The 22,634-nt window shown below is 38.3% G+C and overlaps 1 protein-coding gene across 1 annotated transcript in view; it reads left to right on the top strand.

The window, feature by feature from the left end:
- Window positions 1-22,634, top strand: part of ITGA4 (integrin subunit alpha 4) — a 94,940-nt gene that overhangs the window by 51,250 nt on the left and 21,056 nt on the right. Inside the window, exons 16-17 of the mRNA XM_058712382.1 lie at window positions 13,807-13,956; window positions 16,477-16,553. Of these exons, the coding sequence (XP_058568365.1) occupies window positions 13,807-13,956; window positions 16,477-16,553 (227 nt within the window). The remainder of the gene's footprint in view (window positions 1-13,806; window positions 13,957-16,476; window positions 16,554-22,634) is intronic.

Raw genomic sequence — 22,634 nt, 5'->3', positions numbered from 1 at the left:
TTTTTTTCAGACAACCAGTTCTTGGTTTCCTTTATCTTCTCTCTCTCTCTCTCTCTCTCTCTCCCTGTGTGTGTGTGTGTGTGTGTGTGTGTGTGTGTGTTGTCTCTATTTCACTTATTTCTGCTCTAATCTTTATTATTTCCTTACTTCTACTGGTGTTGGGTTTTGTTCTTATTTTTCTTGCTCCTTTAGATGTAAGGTTGAGTTGTTTGCTTCAGTTTTCTCTTGTTTCTTGAGGTGGGTCTGTGTTGCTATAAAACTTCCCTTTTAGAACTGTTTCTTTTGCTGCATCCCAAAGATTTTGGACAGTTATGTTTTTATTTTCATTTGTTTCCATGTATTTTTTTATTTCCTATTTGATCTCTTGATTTTCCCGTTGTTTAATAGCATGCTGCTTAGCCTCCACATGTGTGTTTTTTCCAGTTGTTTTCTTGTAATTGATTTCTAGTTTTATACCCTTGTGGTCAGAAAAGATGCATGATATGATTTTAGTCTTCTTAAATTTATGGAGACTTGTTTTGTGGACTAACATATGGTCACTCCTGGAGAATGTTCCATGTGCACTTGGAAAGAATGTGTATTCTGCTGTTTTTAGATAGAATGTATATATCTGTTAGGTCTATCTGATCTAATGTAACATTCATAGCCACTATTTCCTGGTTTTCTGTTTGGATGATCTATCCAGTGATGTAAACAGGGTGTTAAAGTCCCCTAATATTACTGCATTCCTGTCAATTCCTCCCTTTATGTATGTTAATAATTCCTTTATGTATTTATGTGCTTCCATGTTGAGTGCGTAGATAAATTGTTACACCCTCCTGTTGGATTGTACCCCTTATGTAGTGCCCTTCTTTGTCTTTTGCTACAGTATTAAGTATCTTGTCTAATAAAAGTATTGCTACTGTAGCTTTTTTTCCCCACTTCCATGTATGTATGTTTTTTTATCCCTTCATTTTCAGTCTGCACGTAGTATCTTTAGGTCTGAGGTGAGTCTCTGATAGACAGTATATAGATGATCTTATTTTTTGAATCCGCTCAATCACCCTGTGTCTTTGGATTGAAGCATTTAGTCCATTTACTTTTAATTATTGGTAGGCATGTATTTATTGCCACTTCATTGCTTGTTTTATGATTGCTTTGTAGTTCTTCTCTTGTTCTCTTCCCTTGTGGTTTTATGGCTTTCTTTAGTGTTATGCATGGATTTCTTTCTCTTTATTTTTGTGTATCTATTACAGGCTTTTGATTTTTCAGTTACCATGAGGATCATATATAACATCCAAAGTATACAGCAATTTGTATCCAGTTGATGGTCACTTAAGTTTGATCCCATTCTAAAGGCACTAAATTGTTACTTTCTCCTCCACATTGTATGTATATGATGTTATATTTTGCATCCTTTTATTTTGTGTATTCCTTGACTGATTTTTGTGGATGAAATTGATCTTACAACTTTTGTGTTTTAACCTCCATATTGGTTAAAAGAAGAATGGGTATTAACTCTTTTTTAAGCGTTGGGTAAAATTCATCTGTTAAGCTGGTCCTGGACTTTTTGTTTGTTGGGAGTTCTTTGATTACATAAGTGATTAATCTGCTACCTCTATTGTGTGATCACATTTGCCTGTGAAATTGTTCCCTTTTATAATTTTCTTCTAGTGGAAATGCTTCATTTTTTACATCTTAGTGTGTTATCTGTTGAAATTCTCTTCTATTAGAGTCACTCTCCCTCTATGATAATGTTCCTTGTCCATGTAAATATATGACGATGAATCTTTGCCTTTGCCATATTCATATACATAACTTTATTAGATCTTAATGATTTCTGAAAACAAGATCTTAGAACAAGGGATAATTTTGAGGCTGCTTTGATTTAGGGAAACTCAATTAACAATTGGCAGCAGTTTTTAGAAATGTCGGAGCAGCCATGGTGAAGTGAGACTTTGCTTAAGGCTTTTATAGATGGTATTTATTGGTTGATCTTGATGGAATCTCTGCATCAAATTATTCACTGATGTTTAAGAAGAGAAGAGGGGTGGTAAATACGTGGGATGACAAATGAAGTAACAAGATTCTCTTCCTGCTTGCAACATTTCCAATAAAGCTAAAAATATGTAGCTTAGGCATCTGATCAGGAATGCCTGCCACTGTTTATAATCTGAGAGACCCAGTGGCCTTAGCAATGTTATATAATTATGAAATCAACCTGCCTACATGTATAGTAGATTAGTTTGTTCTTTCCCTTGATTCCTGAACTTTCTGGATTTTGGATTTATGAACTAAAACAGTTTTATTTTGTTATGTGAGTCTTTAGGCAACTTCTAAAACCCATCTTTTTCAATAATAACTTCAAGGAAATTAAGGTATATTTGGTTTGTAATTATATTTTATTTGTATTTTATGTATTCATTTATATTGTTAAACTGTACTAGTACATAATTCAGTGAGGTGTCATTTGCTCCAAAGCCGTTATATATCAACCACAGCGAACTATGGACTGCTCCATATAGGCATATATTTGTTCAAGTACAAACAGACTATATAATTATACTGACATTATGGTAGTCAGGAAGGGGATTAATGATTCCAGGATATGTTAATTCTTTGTTAGACTGGAAGGTGTTTGAAGACAGAATATTACTTTTTGTATGTTTGCATTCCCTTAGAGTTAATACAACTCCTTACATAAGGTAGAAAATCCATGAATATTCTTAAAATTGATGAGTGATGTTTCTCTGTGCTATTTAAAGAATTCTATAAGGGAAAATCTGAGAATGTTCTATTGGTGTTATGATTAGAGCACCTGTTTGGGGGCTGCTGTCTTTTCTCAGGATGTTGGTAGTGCCAGCTGTTTGACAGTTCTCCACTTCCCAAAGCAAGCTTATACTAGCTAGAGTGGTTATAATTACAGATGGTGGTGCTGGCTTAGGTTCCAATCTATGCCTCAGTCTTACCTTCTCCCTCCCCGATCCACTTCCCACATTTGTACCATTTGTACAAAAACATAAATCTGGGGACACCTGGTGGCTCAGTTCGTGAAGTAACTGATTCTTGATTTAGGCTTAGGTCATGATCTCATGGTTCATGAGATTGAGCCCTGCGTCAGGCTCTGTGCTTACAGCATGGAGCCTGCTTGAGATTCTCTCTCTCCCTCTCTCTCTCTCTCTGCTTCTCCCCTGCTTGCTCTCTCTCTCTCTCTCTCTCAAAGTAAATAAATAAACATTAAAAAAAACCCACAAATCTGATCATATTCCTTGCTTAAAATTATTCTAAGACTTTCCAGTCCTTTTTTTTTTTTTTTAATGTTTTACTTATTTTTAAGACAGAGAGACAGAGCATGAGTGGGGAGGGGCAGAGAGAGACACACACACAGAATCTGAAGTGGGCTCCAGGCTCTGAGCTGTCAGCACAGAGCCCGATGCAGGGCTTGAACTCACAAACTGTGAGATCATGACCTGAGCCGAAGTTCGATGCTTAACCAACTGAGCCACCCAGGCGGCCCTCCAGTCCTCCTTTAAGTGTAGATTAGATGCCCCTCCTTCTTCTGTACTTGTGTGTACTTACACTGGAATGCTCATACCCTACATTGCATGTGGATTTATGGATTATATAGATGCTGACATAGGTATTGACTTTCAGTTTTGTGTCCCCAGAGCCTTCCTTGTATTTGGCAGACCCACGAATAGATACACTGAAATGTTTACAATGCAGTATCATTTTTCATTCAGTAAACCTTATAAATATTTCTGGCTCCACCCTTTAGGTTTTTCCACTGCATACACACAATAGGAAGACATGGACTTACTGCTTAGTGGCCATAAATACAAATTTCTATAAAAGTTAAACAAGAAGGCAGACTTTGTATAATTTCAGACATGTGGTAATTTGCATGCTTATGGGTTGCCCTATTTTATGTAATGTCCATAAAAATGTGGCATGGAATCTTCATTATTTTTAATATAGATAGCACATGACCACCCAAATGGAAAATTTTAAGCAAATCTACTTTTTCCCTCCCAAATACGTAATTAGTCACTTCAAGACATTTTTGCTATTCTTGTCTTTAGGTGGAGCTGTTAAAGTTAAATAAGTGTGAATATCTGTCAAACACAGTTCTTGCAAGAGTGCACGTACATTTTATATATTGTGAGAAAAGCATAATTAATAGCTAATTAGGATAATGAAAGTAATATACACCAGATGTAGAGAAGACCTTGTGGAAAATTAGTATGAATTAGGTAACATGTGATTTGGTCAAAGCAAGCTTGTTGAGAAGAATTAAAACAGTGGACATGTGGAGGGACAATCAGTGGCTGTCTAGCTCCTACACCTAGGGAATAATTTAATCAAGTTTGCTATTGTAATACTCAGGGCTTCAAGCTGTTCGGTTTTCACAAGTTGATAACTTGGGATTTGGGCCCTGATTTGCAGCATTCCTGTATGGTCAAAGTTTCATGTTGAGATGATCACTTTTCAAGTAATTTAATAAAATCCTCTCCATGTATAAGAATGGAAAAGTAATGAGAGACCTCAGGTACTCTGTTTCATGCCCCAAATCGTCCAGATACCACTTAATTAATACAAGTCTAATACTTGGTATGTAACTCATTTTCTACTTAATGTTCATTGATTGGCAATAGTCAGATTTTCTTTTTCATTAAATTCCTTCCAAATGTTCACCTGAATATCCTATTATAAGAAGCTGAAATTCAGTAATATCTTGATTGGTTTATACAGCTATATTTTGAAGTGACATCTACATAATCAATCTCTAACATCTGTTATCTGAAATGCCAGACATTGTTCTCAGTAAGTATTTTACGAACATCATGCCACTGGATTCTCATAACAATAGGTATAAGCATCATGAGAATCATCATTATCCCCATTTTCGATGAGGTTAATTGAGCCATAGACAGATGAAGTAATTTGCTCAAGGTCACACAGATACAGATAGGGTTGCACCTGAGATTGGAAGCCCAGTTACTGTACCTCCAGGCCTCTTGTTTTTAAGCATGGTATACATATATTGATAGTTATAAATAATGTAAAAAAAATTATCTTTTTTATTTACATAAGGACATAGAATAGTCTTTTAAGTGATAAATCCTCTTGATTAATTTACTTCATTGACTGTATCCAAAGTTACTACAGATGTAAGTAGCACAGCCATCATCTGTATTACAGGCATTTTTTCCTACCCATTCGGGATTACTAATTGAGCTTTACAAATTACCTGTTCTTCATTTGCTTTCAGGCAGTAATGCTTAAGCCATATTCTAATCTTAAAATGTTTATAGGTACTAAAACCTTGTTCCACTAACGTTATGGACTAGGAGTTCTGTAAATAACAATGCCATGGATCTACTCAGGAACTGAATAAATAGAAACCTCAATTATGGGTTAAGGTAATATATCTAGCCCTGATGCAAACACTTGAGTCTATTTAATGTTTAAAAGGAACTTTGTTGTATTTCTGTTTTAAAAGGAGAAGAACCTAGAGATTAAAACGAGTATATGAAAAGTAGAGTCAAACTGTGATATAAAGAAACTAATTCTTCAAATATCTCCTGAGTATAGTAACAACTCTAATATCAAGAAAAGTAAAAACGGTCTAGTTCCATGTAGGTAGCCTTTATCTACTGATTGTTAACTGCGTTCTCAAATCCTGAGATATAATGTCTCTGTTTAATTTTTGTTGTGCTTAAGATACTTGTTTTATAGGTTTCTCATCAACATATCTCATTTCATGCAATTTAATTAAATTGTCTCCTGAATTCTGTTAAAATCCTCCTGGATTACTTTATCAGTAAAATTTTATTTGCCTACCTACTTAGAGAAGGAGACAAAGAAAGGAGTCTGTTTTTGTCAAGTGCACTTTGAAGATCTCATTTCGGTCTAAAGAGGGCTCAGATTAAGGGCTTTTTAAGTGATACCATGTTTTATATATTACTGGACTCCCATATTTTTTTATAGACCTGAGATTCTAGAACAGTTTTACTATCAAAGTTATCCTTTAATTGAATGCTAAATGATTTCAAAGTTATTTTCCTGTCACTTATTTTACTATTGGTACATATATGTATGTTAGGAAACAAATTTGATAGTATGTAGTACTTTCTTTTTTGTATCCTTTGGGTAAATACCTAGTAGTGCAATTTCTGGGTCATAGGATAGTTTTATCTTTAAATTTCTGAGGAACCTCCACACTGTTATCCACAGTGGCTGTTCCAGCTTGCATTCCCACCAACAGTGCAAGAGGGTTCCCCTTTCTCTGCATCCTGACCAACATCTGCTGTTTCCTGGGTTGTTAATTTTAGTCATTCTGACAGGTGTGAGGTGGTATCTCATTGTGGTTTTTGTTTTTCCCTGATGATAAGTAATGTTGAATATCTTTTCATGTGCCTCTTTGTCATTTGTATGTCTTCTTTGGAGAAGTCTTCTCATGTCTTCTGGCCATTTCTTAACTGTATTATCTTTGGGGTGTTGAGTTTGATAAGTTCGTCACAGATTTTAGATATTAACCCTTTATCCTATATGTCATTGGCAACTATCTTCTCCCATTCCATTGGTTGCCTTTTAGTTTTGTTGATTGTTTCCTTTGCCAAGAGCTTTTTATCTTGATGAGGTCCCAATAGTTCATGTTTGCTTTTGTTTCCCTTGCCTCCAGAGACTTGTCTCGTACGAAGTTGCTGCAGCCAAGGTCACAGGGGTTGCTGCCTGTGTTCTCTTCTAGGGTTTTGATGGTTTCCTGTCTCACATTTAGGGTTTTCATCCATTTTGAGTTTATTTTTGTGTATGGTGTAAGAAAGTGGTCCAGGTTCATTCTTCTGCATGTTGCTGTCCAGTTTTCCAAACACCATTTGCTGAAGAGACTGTCTTTTTCCCATTAGATATTCTTTCCTGATCTGTCAACAATTAGTTGACCATATCGTTTGGGGTCCATTTCTGGGTCCTCTGTTCTGTTCCATTAATCTGTGTCTGTTTTTGTGCAAGTACCATACTGTCTTGATGATGACAGCTTTGTAATACAGCTTGAAGTCCAGAATTGTGATGCTTCCAGATTTGATTTTTCTTTTTCAATGTTACTTTGGCTTTTCAGGATCTTTTCTAATTCCATACAAATTTTAAAATTGTTTGCTCTAGCTCTGTGAAGCATGCTGGTGCTATTTTGATAGGGATTGCATTGAATATGTAGGTTTCTTTGGGTAGTATAGAAATTTTAACAATATTTGTTCTTCCAATCCATGAGCATGGAGTGTTTTTTCCATTTTTTTTGTGTTGTCTTCAATTTTATTCATAAGTGTTCTATAGTTTTCAGCATACAAATTTTTTTAACCTCTTTGGTTAGGTTTATTCCTAGGTATCTTAATGGTTTTTGGTGCAGTTGTAAATGGGACTGATTCCTTCATAATTCTTTCTGCTGTTTCATTATTGGTGTATAGAAATGTAATGGATTTGTTGATTTTTATATCCTGTGACTTTGCTGAATTCACGTACCCATTCTAGCAATTTTTTGGTGGAGTCTTTGGGTTTTCCTCAAAGAGTATTACGTCGTCTACAAATATTGAAAGTTTGATTTCTTCCTTGCCTTTTATTTCTTTTTGTTGTCTGATTGCTGAGGCTAGGACTTCCAGTACTGTGTTGAACAACAGTGGTGAGGGTGGATGTTACTGTTATGTTCTTGACCTTAGAGGATGATATTAGCTGTGGGTCTTTCATATATGGCCTTTATGATGTTGAGGTATGTTCCTTCTATTACTACTTTTTTGAGGGTTTTTATCAAGAAAGGATACTATATTTTATCTAATGCTTTTTCTGCATCTATTGAACCATATGGTTCTTCTCCTTTTCTTAATGTGGTATATCACATTGATTTGCAGATTCTGAGGAATAAATCCCACTTGATCATGGTGAATAATTCTTTTAATGTACTGAGGATTCAATTTGCTAGTGTCTTAGAATTTTTGCACCATTGTTCATCAGGGATATTGGTCTGCAACTTTCCATTTTAGTGGGATATTTGTCTGGTTTTGGAACCAAGGTAATGTTGGCCTCATAGAATGAGTTTATAAGTTTTCCTTCCATTTCTTTTTGCTGGAACAGTTCCAAAAGAATAGGTATTCTTTTTTAGATGTTTGGTAGAATTCCCCTGGGAAGCCATCTGGCCCTGTATTCTTGCTTATTGAGAGATTTTTTTTATTACTGATTCAATTTCCTTATTTGTAACGGGTATCTTCAAATTTTCTAGTTCTTCCTATTTCAGTTTTGGTAGTTTATATGTTTCTAGATATTTATTCATTTGTTCCAGGTTGCCCAATTTATTGGCATATCATTGCTCATAATATTCTCTTATAATTGTATTTCTATGGTTTTGGTGGTGGTCTCTCTTCTTTCATTCATGATTTTATCAGTTTGGGTCCTTTCTCTTTTCTTTTTGGTAAGTCTGGCTAGGGTTTTATCAATTTTGTTAATTCTTTCAAAAATCAGTTCCTGGTTTAGTTGATCTGTTTTTTGTTTTTGTTTTTTTCTATATAACTTGTTTCTGCTCTAATCTTTGTTATTTCCCTTCTTTTGCTGGTTTTGGGCTTTATTTGCTGTTCTTTTTCCAGCTGTTTTAGGTGTAAGGTTAGGTTGTATATTTGAGATGTTTCTTCCTTCTTGAGGAAGGCCTGAATTGCTATATACTTCCCTCTTAGAACTGCCTTTACACTTTTGGACTGTTATATTTTCATTTTCATTGGCTTCAATGTATTTTTCCATTTCTTCTTTAATTTCCTGGTTAACCAATCCACTCATTCTTTAACAGGATGTTCTTTAACCTCCATGTATTTGAGGGCTTTAAATTTTTTTCTTGTGGTTGACTTCAAGTTTCAGAGTGTTGTGGTGTGAAAATATGCATGGTATGATCTCGATCTTTTTGTAGTGGTTGAGGCCTGATTTGTGACCCAGTATGTGATCTATTCTGGAAAAAGTTCCTTGTGCACTTGAAAAGAATGTGTATTCTGTTGTGTTAGGATGAAATGCTCTGAATATATCTGTTAAGTCCATCTGGTTCGATGTGTCATTCAAAGCCATTGTTTCCTTGTTTATCTTCTGCTTAGATGACCTGTCCATTGCTGTAGGTATGGTGTTAAAGTCCCCTCCTATTACTGTATTATTATCAATGAGTTTAAGTTTGTTATTAATCGATTTATATATTTGGCTTCTATCAAGTTGGGGGCATAAATATTTACAATTATTAGCTCTTCTTGTTGGATAGACCCCTTTATTATGATATAGTATCCTTGATCTCTTACTATCATCTTTGGTTTAAAATCTAGTTTGTCTGGGGGCACCTGGGTGGCTCATTCAGTTAAGCATCCAACTTTAGCTTAAGTCATGATCTCGTGGTTTGTGAGTTCTAGCCCCATTTTGGGCTCTGGGCAGACACTGCTGAGCCTGCTTCCGGTTCTCTGTCTCCCTCTCTCTCTGTCCTTCCCCCACTTGCACACACACTCTCTCTCTGTCTCAAAAATAAATAAACATTTAAAAAATAAAGTCTAATTTGTCTGATATAAGTATGGCTACTCCAGCTTTCTTTGATGCCCATTGGCATGATAACTGGTTCTCCACCCTTTCCCTTTCATTTTGGACGTGTCTTTGGGTCTAAAATGAGTCTCTTGTAAGCAGCATATCAAAGGGTCTTTTTTTAAACAATCCATTCTGATACCCTGTATCTTTTAGAACATTTAGTCTATTTACATTCAGAGCAATTATCGATAAATATGGTAGATATGAATTTAGTGCTGCTGTATTACCTATAAAGTTGCTGTACATTTAGATTGTCTCTGTTCCTTTCTAGTCTTTGTTGCTTTTGGTTTCTCTTTCCTACTTAAAGGGTCCCCTTTAATAATTCTTGAAGAACTGGTTTAGTTTTTGCTTGTCTTGGAAACCTTTTATCTCTCCTTCTATTCTGAATGACTGCCTTGCTGAATAAAGTATTCTTGGATGCATATGTTTCCTGTTTAGCATGATGAATATATTATGCCACTCCTTCCTGGTCTGCCAACTTTCTGTGGACAGGTCTTCTGCTAACTTTATGTGTCTACCCTTGAAGGTTAAGGACCTTTTGTCCCTAACTGCTTTCAGAATTTTCCTTATATTTTTCAGGTTTCACTGTGATATGTCATGGTGTTAACCTGTTTTTGTTGATTTTGAGTGGAATCCTCTGTGTCCCTTGGACTTGAATGCCTATTTCCTTCTCCAGATTAGGGAGGTTATCAGCTATAATGTGTTCAAATAAACATTCTATCCCTTTTTCCTGCCCTTTTTTTTTTTTTTTTTCTGGGACTCCTATGATACATATGTTATTGCACTTTGTAGAATCACTGATTTCCCTAAGTCTGTACTCATGATCTTACAGTTTTCTTTCCCTCTCCTTTTCACCTTCATTACTTTCCATAATTTTATCTTCTATATCACCTATTCAGTCCTCTGCTTCCTCCATCCTTTAATCACATCCAGTCAGTTTTGCATTTCAGTTATAGCATTTGTTATTTCAGCCTGACTAGTTTTTAGGTCTCTGTCTGCAGCAAGTGTTTCTCTGGTGTTTTATATGCTTTTTTTCAAGCCTAGCTAGTATTCTTATTACTGTTATTCTAAATTCTTACTTAGATATATTACTTACCTTTTTTGAGCAAATCCCTGGCTGTGTTTCTTCTTGATCTTTCTTTGGGGGAGAATTCCCTGTCTTGTCATTTTATCTAGTTTTCTGTCTTTTGTGTTAATGAAAGCTTGTTATGTTTTCTGCTCCTAAGTGTAATGCTATATTAAGAAGGGGTTATACTCTGTCTAGAGCATGGTGCTTCCGGAAATGCTTCTGGTGTGAAATGCTTCTGCTGCTTCCTCCCAGATCACTCCTCTGCTGAGTTCCTCCTTGCTTTCACTAGGGAGTGTTTGGATCTTTAACTAGGTGTGCTTTGATTTGTTTGTTAAAATAAGCCTGATTTAAAAACAACAACAACAACAACAACAAAAAACCTCATCCAGAAAAAGAGAAAAGGAATAAAAAAGAAAACAAAAAACTCTAAGCCTGATTCCAAAGAAAAAGAAAATAAAAAAAGATGGGAAAAAAAGAAAAAAAAAGCCTGATCAAAAAAAAGGAACAAAAAACTATAAGCCTGATTCCAAAAAAAAAAGAGAGGAAAAAGACAAGAAAAAGAAAAAAAAAAAAAAAAAAAAAAAAAGAAGCACCTGCTCCTATTTCCACCAGAACTGAAACTGATACTTTAGAGTACTCTGTGATCAGTAGACTTGGTTGGAGTGTCTACGTTGGTCCTCTGGGGGAGAGGCCGGCTGTGGGGGCTCACAGAGCTGACCTAGTAAAGATGCTCCTGCAGGGTGGGGGTGGGGTTTGGTATAAGTGACTCCACCCTCCACTGGGGGCACTGTGTTGCTCACTGAAGTCCAACCCCGCTGGTAGGCAGGGGGGAAGATGGTGTTACTCTGCTTTCTAGTCCCCAGGTCTGGGAACTCTCACCAGCCACTGTTCAGGAAACCCTTACAGACACGCACACAATCTCCCCTCCTGTGGCCCAGACTTCCATCAGATCCTTGCACTCAACCCGTCTGTGCCTGGGCCATTGACATGCCTGGCACCACAGCTCTTCTGTGTTTTAGTTCTAGTGCGCGGCTGGGATTCAAAACTCCAAATCTTTTTTTTTTTTTTTTTTTTTTTTTTTTTTTTAGTATAATTTGTCAAATTGGCTTCCATACAACACCCAGTGCTCATCCCAACAAGTTCCCTCCTCAATGCCCATCACCCACTTTCCCCACTCCTCCACCCCCCATCAACCCTCAGTTTGTTCTCTGTATTTAAGAGTCTCTTATGGTTTGCCTCCCTCCCTCTCTGTTTAGTAACTTTTTTTCCCTTCCCCTCCCCCATAGTCTTCTGTTAAGTTTCTCAAGATCCACATATGAATGAAAACATATGGTATCTGTCTTTCTCTGGCTGACTTAGTTCACTTAGCTTAATACCCTCCAGTTCCATCCTCGTTGCTGCAAATGGCCAGATTTCATTCTTTCTCATTGCTAAGTAGTATTCCATTGTATATATAAATCACATCTTCTTTATCCATTCATCAGTTGATGGACATTTAGGCTCTTTCCATAATTTGGCTATTGCAAAACTCTAAATCTTAAAGGATTACACTCCTCTTCTCTGGAGTAGAGCCTTGCAGTGCTGTGCCTGGTGACTTTCTGTCCCAGAAAAGCAGCTGCAGGGCTGTGCAGGTGCCTGGAGTTTATGGTGAAGCACAGAGAAAAGCTGCAACCAGTTATCTACCTTCTGCACATGCTTCTATCCCCTGCTGTTGAATGGCTACTCAAAGGTGCCACCCAGGTCTTTTGTCCTTAGGAAATATATCCTTCCAAATGCACTCCAGGAAGCAGAATGTTGTCTCCCAGAGTGACCCAGGGGATCCCCATACCACTCTGTCCACTCTCAGGGGCCTCTACCCTCCTTCTCCCCAGGAGCACCGACACCCTCCTAGATCAACTCCGGTGAATGGCACGAACTTCCAGAACCTCAGAATTTGAGCTCTAATGTTGGCAAAAACTTGTGATAGTCCATTCCTCCCAATTCCCCAGTCATTGGTTTTAGGGGAATGCTTTTTTTTGCCTAAACCAAATAGGATGCTCACACTCTCTTGCTCCTGCGCTCGCGCTCTCTCACTCGCGCTCTCTCTCTCTCTCTCTCTCTCTCTCTCTCATGTGCAGAAAGGGTTCCCTACCCTACATGGCACTATAGCTTTTCTTTCCCCCACCTCACGTCTCTGCACCTCATACCTCAAATTATGAAGATTGTTCTCTTAATCCCTAGATCGATTTCCTAGGTGTTCAAAATGATTTGATATTGCTCTAGCTATGTTCAAGGGACAAGACTAGCCCAGGGTCCCTCTACTACAATGCCATCCTGACTACTCCCTCTGTAGTATATTCTTTTTTAATGAGGAGGCTAGTGAATAATCATATAAAAAATTTAAAAACTTTTTAATGTTTATTTATCTTAGAGAGATAGAGCATGAGTGGAAGAAGGGAAGAGAGAGAGGGTGACACAGAATCTGAAGCAGGCTCTAGGCTCTGTGCTGACAGCTCAACACGGGACTCAAACTCACAAACTGTGAGATCGTGACCTGAGCTGAAGTTGGATGCCTAACTGAAAATACAGGAAATAACTTTCCTACATACCATTTATAATCTATTTAGAAATACAATTGGAAAAGCTCCACAAAGAATAGCAAAGAAAATGATATATTTAATAATAAATGTAAAATCAAATGAATCACATTGAATTAAAACGTTACCGAGAGATATAAAAAGAAAACTTGAATAAATTGTAAGAGATCTCTTATTTCTACAGGTCTGCTACACAGAAATGTTAAATAGACTAAAATGTTGATTAGTTCTTTGAAATGATTTACAAAGAATTTGTAATGGAAAAAGCTTATGATATAATGTCAGGTGAAGACAAGTATGCCAAGAAAATATCACAAAAGTATGTCCAAATGTAAAACTATGTAACTATTACAGGATGGATAGGTTTTTTTCTATTTTTACACTTTTTGTGTTTTTTCCGATAAACATAAATGCTTATGGAATGTGGAAAAAAACCCACATTCAATGTATTTTAACAATTTAGATGAAAGGGTAAATAGTTTGTTTACCTTTCCTATGTTTGGCCTTAATGCAGGAAAAGAGGAGCTTTATGTCTATGTTTTTTGATTCACATGCTTATTCTGATTTCTAACTGATGGTTTTATATTCCCTTAGAAAGATGTGCGGGACATCCTCACCCCAATTCAGGTTGAAGCTGCTTACCACCTTGGGCATCACGTCATCAGTAAACGAAGTACAGAGGAATTCCCCCCACTTCAACCAATTCTTCAGCAAAAGAAAGAAAAAGACAGAATTGAAAAAACGGTAATAATATTGTCCTTTGTTCCAAACATTATGTGCATATAACTCAGTTTTTGAAATGTTGCGTAACTCTGGGGAAATGAATTCTCTTTCTGAATTCTTTAAAATTTTTTATTTTTTTAAATTCTTTTAATATCTCATTAAACATTTTACTCATTTTTTTCCTTTTTTTTTTTCAATATATGAAATTTATTGTCAAATTGGTTTCCATACAACACCCAGTGGTCATCCCAAAAGGTGCCCTCTTCAATACCCATCACTCACCCTCCCCTCCCTCCTACCCCCCACCAACCCTCAGTTTGTTTAAAATTTTTTAAATCAATTTTCTTAATATACGAAGAGATTTATGCTCTGCCTTATTTTCCACTTTTCTTTACTTTTTATATTCCCTTTAGGATATTGAGCTCTGAGTGTGTTTCCATATGCATTTAGTTCAAGAAATGGCTTCCCATATACATGAGATGTTAATTTTCCCTCCTTGATACCTGGCCCATGAGGAAAGTATATTGCTAGGCAGCACTCCCAATGACAGTGAGTCACACTCATGAGCTTTATCCTCCTCTGTTTCATTTTCTGTCCCCTTCTCTCTTGTTTTGTCTTCCTCTCAGTCACCCTACACACAGATACACTCATATCTTGTTAGTCAAGTTCCTTTGCTGGCTTTTCCTCATTTACATACATACAGAATTTCTTTTTCATATTCAACTATAGGGTTTTTAGCCACATCCCAGGACCCATTGCATTTTGAGATGGATCCTGCATTCTAACCAGTGGGCTGCTTTTTCTAGTGTATCCCCTAATAGCTCCATTTCACTGGCAGATTGTTTACTCCCAGGAGTCCAGTTGTTCGGACCTTTACTGTCCAACAGTGTCATCAACAGGACGTTTGGAGGCATGTTTTAAAGCATTTGCTAATGGCACACAATGTAAAGGCAGAAGTGACATTTATTATTTTTTTAAATATGAAATTTATTGCCAAATTGGTTTCCATACAACACCCAGTGTGCTCATCCCAACAGGTGCCCTCCCCAATGCCCATCACCCACTTTCCCCTCTCTCCCACCCCCCATCAACCCTCAGTTCTCAATTTTTAAGAGTCTCTTATGTTTTGACATTTAAAGGGCTAGTTCATATCCTGTTTAGAGTAATTGCCCTTAAGTCACCTGAAGATATTTGAGATTACAATCATTGCTCTCTAGAATACTAGATCAAATGAACATAACTTAAGAGCAAGTTTTCTTGATACTCTTATGAATATAATTGTGGAAATCAGTGTTTTCACTCTTCTTTTGAACTTCAATTGTCAATATCAACTATTTTTAAATATGTTTAATAATGAAAAATTCAATATTGTAAATACATAAGCCAAAACCTTAGCAATTTATAGTTACGTTAGAATAATCTGCATTTTGGGGGGTGCCTGGGTGGCTCAGTTGGTTAAGCATCCAACTTCGGCTCAGGTCATAGTCTTGTGGTCCGTGGGTTCGAGCCCCGCATCCTGCTCTGTGCTGACAGCTCAGAGCTTTAGATTCTGTGTCCCCGCCTCTCTCTGCCCCTCCCCCACTCATGCTCTGTCTCGCTCTCTCAAAAGTAAATAAATGTTAAAGAGAAATTAGAATAACCTGCATTTTGATTTTTAGAACAACCTGCTTTACAAGTAAAAGTGGTAGGAAAAATATCACATTTACCTCATCATTTAGAGAAAGATTCACACTTCCCTTCTGCTTCCCCAGGTTGAGGTAGTCTGTGGTCTGACACCCTATCTGACAACATGCTAGTCATTTCCCATTTAATGAACCTAGCTCCTTCTCTGACTTTGTGGATTTCTCTCAGCATCTTTCCCTTTTTACCTGTTCCTCTTAGCTTCCTTTTTACCTCTCTCCACTTTTTCCTCTATCTTAGATCTCAGGTCTTCCCACGTACCTCTTAGTATCTCTGGGTCCTATTAAAATGTTCCGAGTTAAATAAGTTCTGGAACCCTTAGGATAGACTATCATTTAATTTAGCTCCAGGTGTCCTCCAGTAAAATTTCTAACTTTCTACATTTTGCTGTTTTCACTAAATGGAGGCTCACCTCCCATCACCTGTGAAAAGTGCATGCCATGCTTCTTAGTCATAAGTGGGATCGCACAGTAGCACCAGCAAATTGAGAGGAATTCGGCGAAGGACACCCTGGCAGGACAGGCTTTAAATACCTACCTAGGGTACTACCTCAGTCTGCTTAAACTCATTTTTTTATAGCAATTGTAGAAGAAACAATAATCTTTCCATTTAACACATCTAGGCTTTATGTTAACGTGTTGGAAGAACTTGGTACCTTTTAGTCCCGCAGTTACTTGTCATTGGAACTGTGGCTAATTCTCAAATCAAACTCCAAAAGGGACAAAATGAGGTGTTCATCAATTTTATTTCACTTTTCTCGTGTACCACAGATGGCAATTTCTTTCTAAAAAAAAAAAAAAGCATAGAAGTATACCTCCTTATTAAACTAACATAAAAAATACTGTTCTGTTTTACTTCCAGATAAATTTTGCAAGATTTTGTGCCCACCAAAATTGCTCTGCTGACTTACAGGTTTCTGGGAGAATTGGATTTTTTAAGTAAGTGTAGTTTCCTGTTCCTCACTGAGATGGGTAACGGGTGTGTGCTTGTCTGTTCTGAAGAGACTAATCCTTGGGGATTAGAGGCATTCAATGAATTGAACAACATTCTGCTGAGAGAGATGAAGAGGTCTGTATATCCCTCCCTGAACATATATACTCAGAGCTAACCACTTTTTGAAAGAATGAGAATATGTGAGCACCAAGGTTTTAATCTTTTACTGACCACTCAGGAGATATTTCAGGATTTAATTGTGCCTTGGGTTATCATTATTGTAGTTATGTTTTAGACATTGTAAGTGCCTGTTAATAGAGTTTAGGTGGCAAAACGGGCTAACATCCACTAACATAAGGATTAGTTTTTTTTTAATCATCCACAAACTGGTTACATAAGTCAGACTGATGTACAAAACCAAAGAAATACCTAAATGTATATATGACACATTTGAAAGGGAATAAACCACTTTGCTTCTCTAAATTCATGGATGGGGGGACAGTAAAAAGAAAATACATGTATCATGCCAAGAATAATGCCTACACAAGACGTAGTGAAAATTAGATAAAGGTTGCTTGCTTTTACTATTTTATCATGGGAAATAAGCCACTGCAATTTTGTATCCCGTCTAAATACCTTATTTGGAAATTGCTCTGTGTACTAGAGGGAAGATAGGAGAAATGAGGACCAGAGAGAGAGAATCTCAACTTAGGTTGAAGGCTCATTTTGTACAGGAAGTGAAAGAGGAATCAGTGGCAGGACAGGAAAACGGTAAATGATTTTGTGGAGGTAGGGATAGAAAGGAAATAAGTTTAATTGGGGCATGTTGAATCTGGTGCGATTTCCATGTGTGCAGCTTTCTGCTTGAAAATCTAGTTCAGGATTGTATTTGGAAGTCTTCTCCCATTAGCAGTTTGTGAGCATGCAGGGCTCGGGGGTGGGGAGATGCGTGGAGATGGGAATTTCAGAGAAAAGAACTAAGGATCAAGTTGGGGAGGAGTCGATTTTATTTAAAGATCTTAACAAGAATAGCAAGTCTCTGGGGGGAAACTGAAGAGGTATCTTTGGAGAACTAAGAAGAGAACCAAACCCGTCGTGAAATAGCCAATGGAGAATATAGAAAGAGGGATTTAATACTGTAAAATTTTGTAGAGAGATCAGATACCACAATGCCTGAGGAAAGGTCATGGGAATTGGCATTTAGAACGGGACTGGCGGGTGAGAAAAGGCTGTCCCTGGCAAATTGTGAGATGGGAATTTCATTGCAGTAGTAGGCAGTCAGGTCTTAAGGGAAAAATAATATACTGGGGACGAGTAGTTTCAACTGAAGAATTTTTATGTAGTGATGAAATCTGTTATTTAATCATGGAAAAACATGAACACGCGTGAGGGTCGAAGGCAGAGGAAAGACTAAATCCAAGAGAGAAATGTCCTTAAAACCAGGGGGCACTTTTCAGACTCGACCTGAACTCTCCTCTGAAACATCTGACAGCCGCTCACTTCACCTTTTGCACATCTTTCGCGTTAAGTTCCATGTTGCCATAGAACTCGCCTTCTGCTCCTACTTCTCTAGCTTTTTCTCAGTTGTTTTTGGAGGATCCATGCTTTTGGCTCTCCTGGGTTCCTGGACCATTCTCTCTCACCCCTTTCTCACACTCCCATATTTTCCCTGGGTAATCTTGCCCACAGCTGTGACCTCCCCTGGCCTGTCTACACTGCTGTTGCTCAGTATCTCAGAGTTCCACACCTACACTGGCAACTGTCCACTAAGACAGGTCCTGTTGGGGACCCAGTCACTGTCTACCAATGACACACCTATAGTTACCAAGGCCAACAACCTGGAGCTCAGCCTGCATTCTTCTCTTTTATCCCTGAAACACAATAAATTACTTAGTTCTGTAATACTACCACCTAAAGGTGCATTTGTTAATCTGTCCTACTTTTCTATCTCTACCACTATTGTTCCAAACCAGGCGCTCAATATCCTCCCTGGATCACCAGGCTTTCCCACTTTTTGGCCTTTGGGCCTCTGGTTTTGTATTCTAGTTCCTCTACCTGGGGTGATTCCAGAGTGTGAGCTTTCTGACATAAACTCCCTAATGTTGTTAGCAATGCTGCAGGACTTTTTTCCATTGATGGCAGGATACTTCAGAGTTGCTTGGCCCTGCATGCTTCCCTGAGCCTCTGTATCTTTTTGTTTCTCCCACTTACCTACCTGATTAATTCTTATTTACCTTATAAATCTCAGCTCTTTTCTAGGTAAAGCCCCCTTTGTCTCCAGCTACCCGAACCCAAGTCCTCCTGTGACCCTGGTCCCACTGCACTTAGGCTCACCACCATTACTGTCTGTCTCCATGCTATCCTGTGAGCTGCATCAAGGCAGGTTTCTGGCTTTTCATCCCAGTGCTCCCAGTGTCTAACACAGTGCCTGGAATGCTACAGGTGACTAATGGATGTTTGCTGAGAACAGAGCAAGGGCCTAAGGAAACAGTATGTAATGCGGTCAGACTCAGATGCAGGAGTTTGCCTTAGAAGTTAAGATTCTCCTTACCCTGAGCTAAGAAATTGTGAAAAGGTGCTTGACAATAGACTAAGAAAGCTCTGTGCAGAAGGAAGGGAAATGCAAAGAATTCATGGATGGCCAGGATATAAAGGGAGTTTATGTATGGAAAGCGAAGGCTTTGAGAAAAGACTTGAGAACTTGAAGGGAATGGGAAAAGATTCAAACGAGCTGTTAGGATAAATGGGATAGGAATGAGTAAAAAGGTTGACAAACAGTGTTGAGTACCCTGCTGGGGTGGGATCACATATGGCAGAGAATAAATTAATTCTTTTCACTTAGTCAATGCCAGTATAGCCTTGAGCATCCACAGTTGAGGGCCAAGAAGCCCTAACCTATTTGATTTATAATTGGACTTTATACTTAAATTATCCTGATTAGCTGTTCAAAGAGCCCAAAAACAATGGCTACTAACTACTTTGTACCCCAGCATGTAATGTGGTGCCTTTGTTGAGTTATTAGATGAATAATTTACAACCTTCCCATTCATGTATTTATTTTCTTTGTCAAACGCTTAGTTTTCTTAGTGTTTTTGCTGTCACCGGCCTTTGATAAGAAGAGCTGTGTGGGGGAAAGCTTATCTAAGCTATAAATAAGTCATGTTTTCATTTTCATAAATCAGACACTCCCATTGTCCCTCTTGTCACATTTCTCTGCAACCACTCTGGCCGATGAAAAAATGGGGCGTTGAAGTTTATGTGAAAATATCACCATGGATGCTTCTTTCCTGAAGAATGAAAGTACATCTTATGAATTAAGATATTCTCTCACAATAAATTATATTACCTACTTTACATTTTTAATTTGAAGTGATCATTTTTCTTGAAATCTATCAAGTTTATTGTGATTTTAAACGGCAGCCAGGGAAGTATAAGGCAGTGTTTCTGAAGGTGTGGCCTTTGAGTCACCTTTATGAGAATCACCTGTAATGCTTATGAGAAATGGAGTTTTCCAGGCCACACACCATCCAAATAGGAATCTATGGGTGCCAGGCCAGACATGTTCAGTAGTCATAGGGCTACGAGTGTTTCTTATCAAACTAAAATGTGGGCAGCGATGTTGTAGTAGAGTTTCAGGTTCGGAGTCAAACTAACCTGGTTCAAGTGGATCTACCATTTACCAGCTGAATGACCTTTTTAGAGAAGCCTTATCAGTTCTGTAAACCTCTTTCCTCATTGATAAGAAAGTAAAATCATACCTACTCTACAAGGTTGTTTTAAGATAAAATGCAGTGATACAAACCGAGGGCATAGCACAAAGCCTGGAATACATAAAGGTTCCTAACAATTATTGTTGATAACACTGCTGTTGGCATACGTACAGGCTTTGATTAAAAAATAATAATAATAAAGTTAGGGCATCTGGTTGGCTCAGTCAGTTAAGCTTCGGACTCTTGATTTCAGCTCAGGTCATAATCTCACAGTTTGTGAGATCCAGCCCTGCCTCAGGCTCCATACTCACAGCAAGGAGCCTGCTTGGGATTCTCTCCTCCCTCTGACCCTCTCTGGGTCACCTGCACATGCTTTCTCTCTCTCTCTCTCAAATGATAAAAAAAACATAAAAAAATTTTTTTAATTAAAAAAAAAGTTTTAGTTTGGTGATAAAATGAAATAGTGCCAAAGAATCCTAAACATTCTCCACATATGTACTGGTTATTTGCCCAAAGTTTAATGTCTCTTTATGTCCCAAGAAAGCCGCTGATTGGGTCAGAAGTTGTTAGTTTCACGAGGTTTGAGGTGGCAAGGATGCCAGTGTAAGGTATAAGTCCCACATCTTTTGTACCAACTAGGAAAGTCACAGGCTGTTTCTGTTAGGTAAATGATAACTTGAGAAATTTTCAAATGAAAACTCTTAATTAACTTTTAGGCCCACAATGAAGCGTTCTGAAAATTGCTTTGCATTATAACAAATTCTATGCTATCAGACAGAAATATGCCTCTCTCACCTAAAAGTCCCCTCTCCCTTGGGGCGCCTGGGTGGCGCAGTCGGTTAAGCGGCCGACTTCAGCCAGGTCACGATCTCGCGGTCCGTGAGTTCGAGCCCCGCGTCGGGCTCTGGGCTGATGGCTCGGAGCCTGGAGCCTGTTTCCGATTCTGTGTCTCCCTCTCTCTCTGCCCCTCCCCCGTTCATGCTCTGTCTCTCTCTGTCCCAAAAATAAATAAAAAACGTTGAAAAAAAAATTAAAAAAAAAAAAATCCCCTCTCCCTTGTTGGTAATAGTAAGCACACGTGACCACTCGTTCTATACGTTCCCCTGAATATAACTCCACTGATACTAACGGTGTTCATGTGCCTCAGAGCTAGAAACCTGCTTTAGCTAAATGCATTTATTTCCTCCGTAAAGAACATGAGTTGTGAGGACTGTGGTAGCAGACTGCCTGGAGCAAACTGTATAGCACACAGGCACACTCTGTCTCATGTCTTCATGAAGTGGAGGCTTCCCCCGAATGTCTAAATTCTCAGGACAATAAACTCCAATCAAATGGGCTTGCACTGCAAAATGATCAACAAGGATGGTTTTATCAAGATTACAAATCTAATAGCAGGTATTAGCCATCACATAGGCTGTTTCAAATCCAGCCTTTCATATAGATTACTGATACAAATGACACTGCTTCCCTTGTCTACGTCAGTCATGTGTCCCAGGCAAGTGGTGTAGCTTTTCCTGAGCAAGTGCATTCATATCAGTTAGGAATGCTTTCCACTGCAAGTAAGGATACTTGATGAATAGTGCCTTAAACAAGGAAGGCACTTAATTGTTTTGCATAAGAAGCAGAAGGTGGTGGGGCGCCTGGGTGGCTCAGTCGGTTAAGCATCCAACTTCAGCTCAGGTCATGATCTCGCGGTCTGTGAGTTCGAGCCCCGCGTTGGGCTCTGTGCTGCCAGCTCAGAGCCTGGAGCCTGCTTCAGATTCTGTGTCCCCCTCTTTCTGCCCCTCCCCTGCTCATGCTTTGTCTCTCTCCCCAAAATAAATAAATATTAAAAATAAATAAAGCAGAAAGTGGCTGCAGATTAAATGGGCAGCTAGCAAAATGGGGACATGCATGGTTATCTTTCTAGTTCTCTCGGCTTTTCCCTCACGGTCACCCCATGGCCGTAGCAGCACCTAGATTCCCAACAAGAGAAAAGAGGCAAGAGTAAAATTCTGGGTCCACTTGAGGCTGCCTTTCTAGGAAGGGAAGCATCTTTACAGATTTCTTCTGATTGAGACCTTGTCACATGCTCATCCCTGCATCTGTCCTGGTGGAAGGAGAATGGAATCATCATGACCATCCTAGATCAATCATAATTCATTCCCTGAAGCTAAATTAGGGGCTTCTCTTCTGCAATTTCAATGGAATACAGCCTTCTGCCTGAATAATCTGGGCTTCTTCTAGCAGCTAAGAAGGAAAATTACTGTTGGGTGGACAGTGGGCAATGCACAGCATCTGCCACTATGCTGTTTGTCTCCAAAAGAGCAAGTCTAACAAAATTGTCTGTTTTTAAAAAGGAGATGGTAGGAATATATGCTTCACTGATCTCAGAGT

Source organism: Neofelis nebulosa, chromosome 2 (assembly GCF_028018385.1).
Source record: "Neofelis nebulosa isolate mNeoNeb1 chromosome 2, mNeoNeb1.pri, whole genome shotgun sequence".
Lineage (NCBI taxonomy): Eukaryota > Metazoa > Chordata > Mammalia > Carnivora > Felidae > Neofelis > Neofelis nebulosa.
Note: the sequence above shows the minus strand (reverse complement) of the source record. Positions and strands in the feature narration are given on the sequence as shown.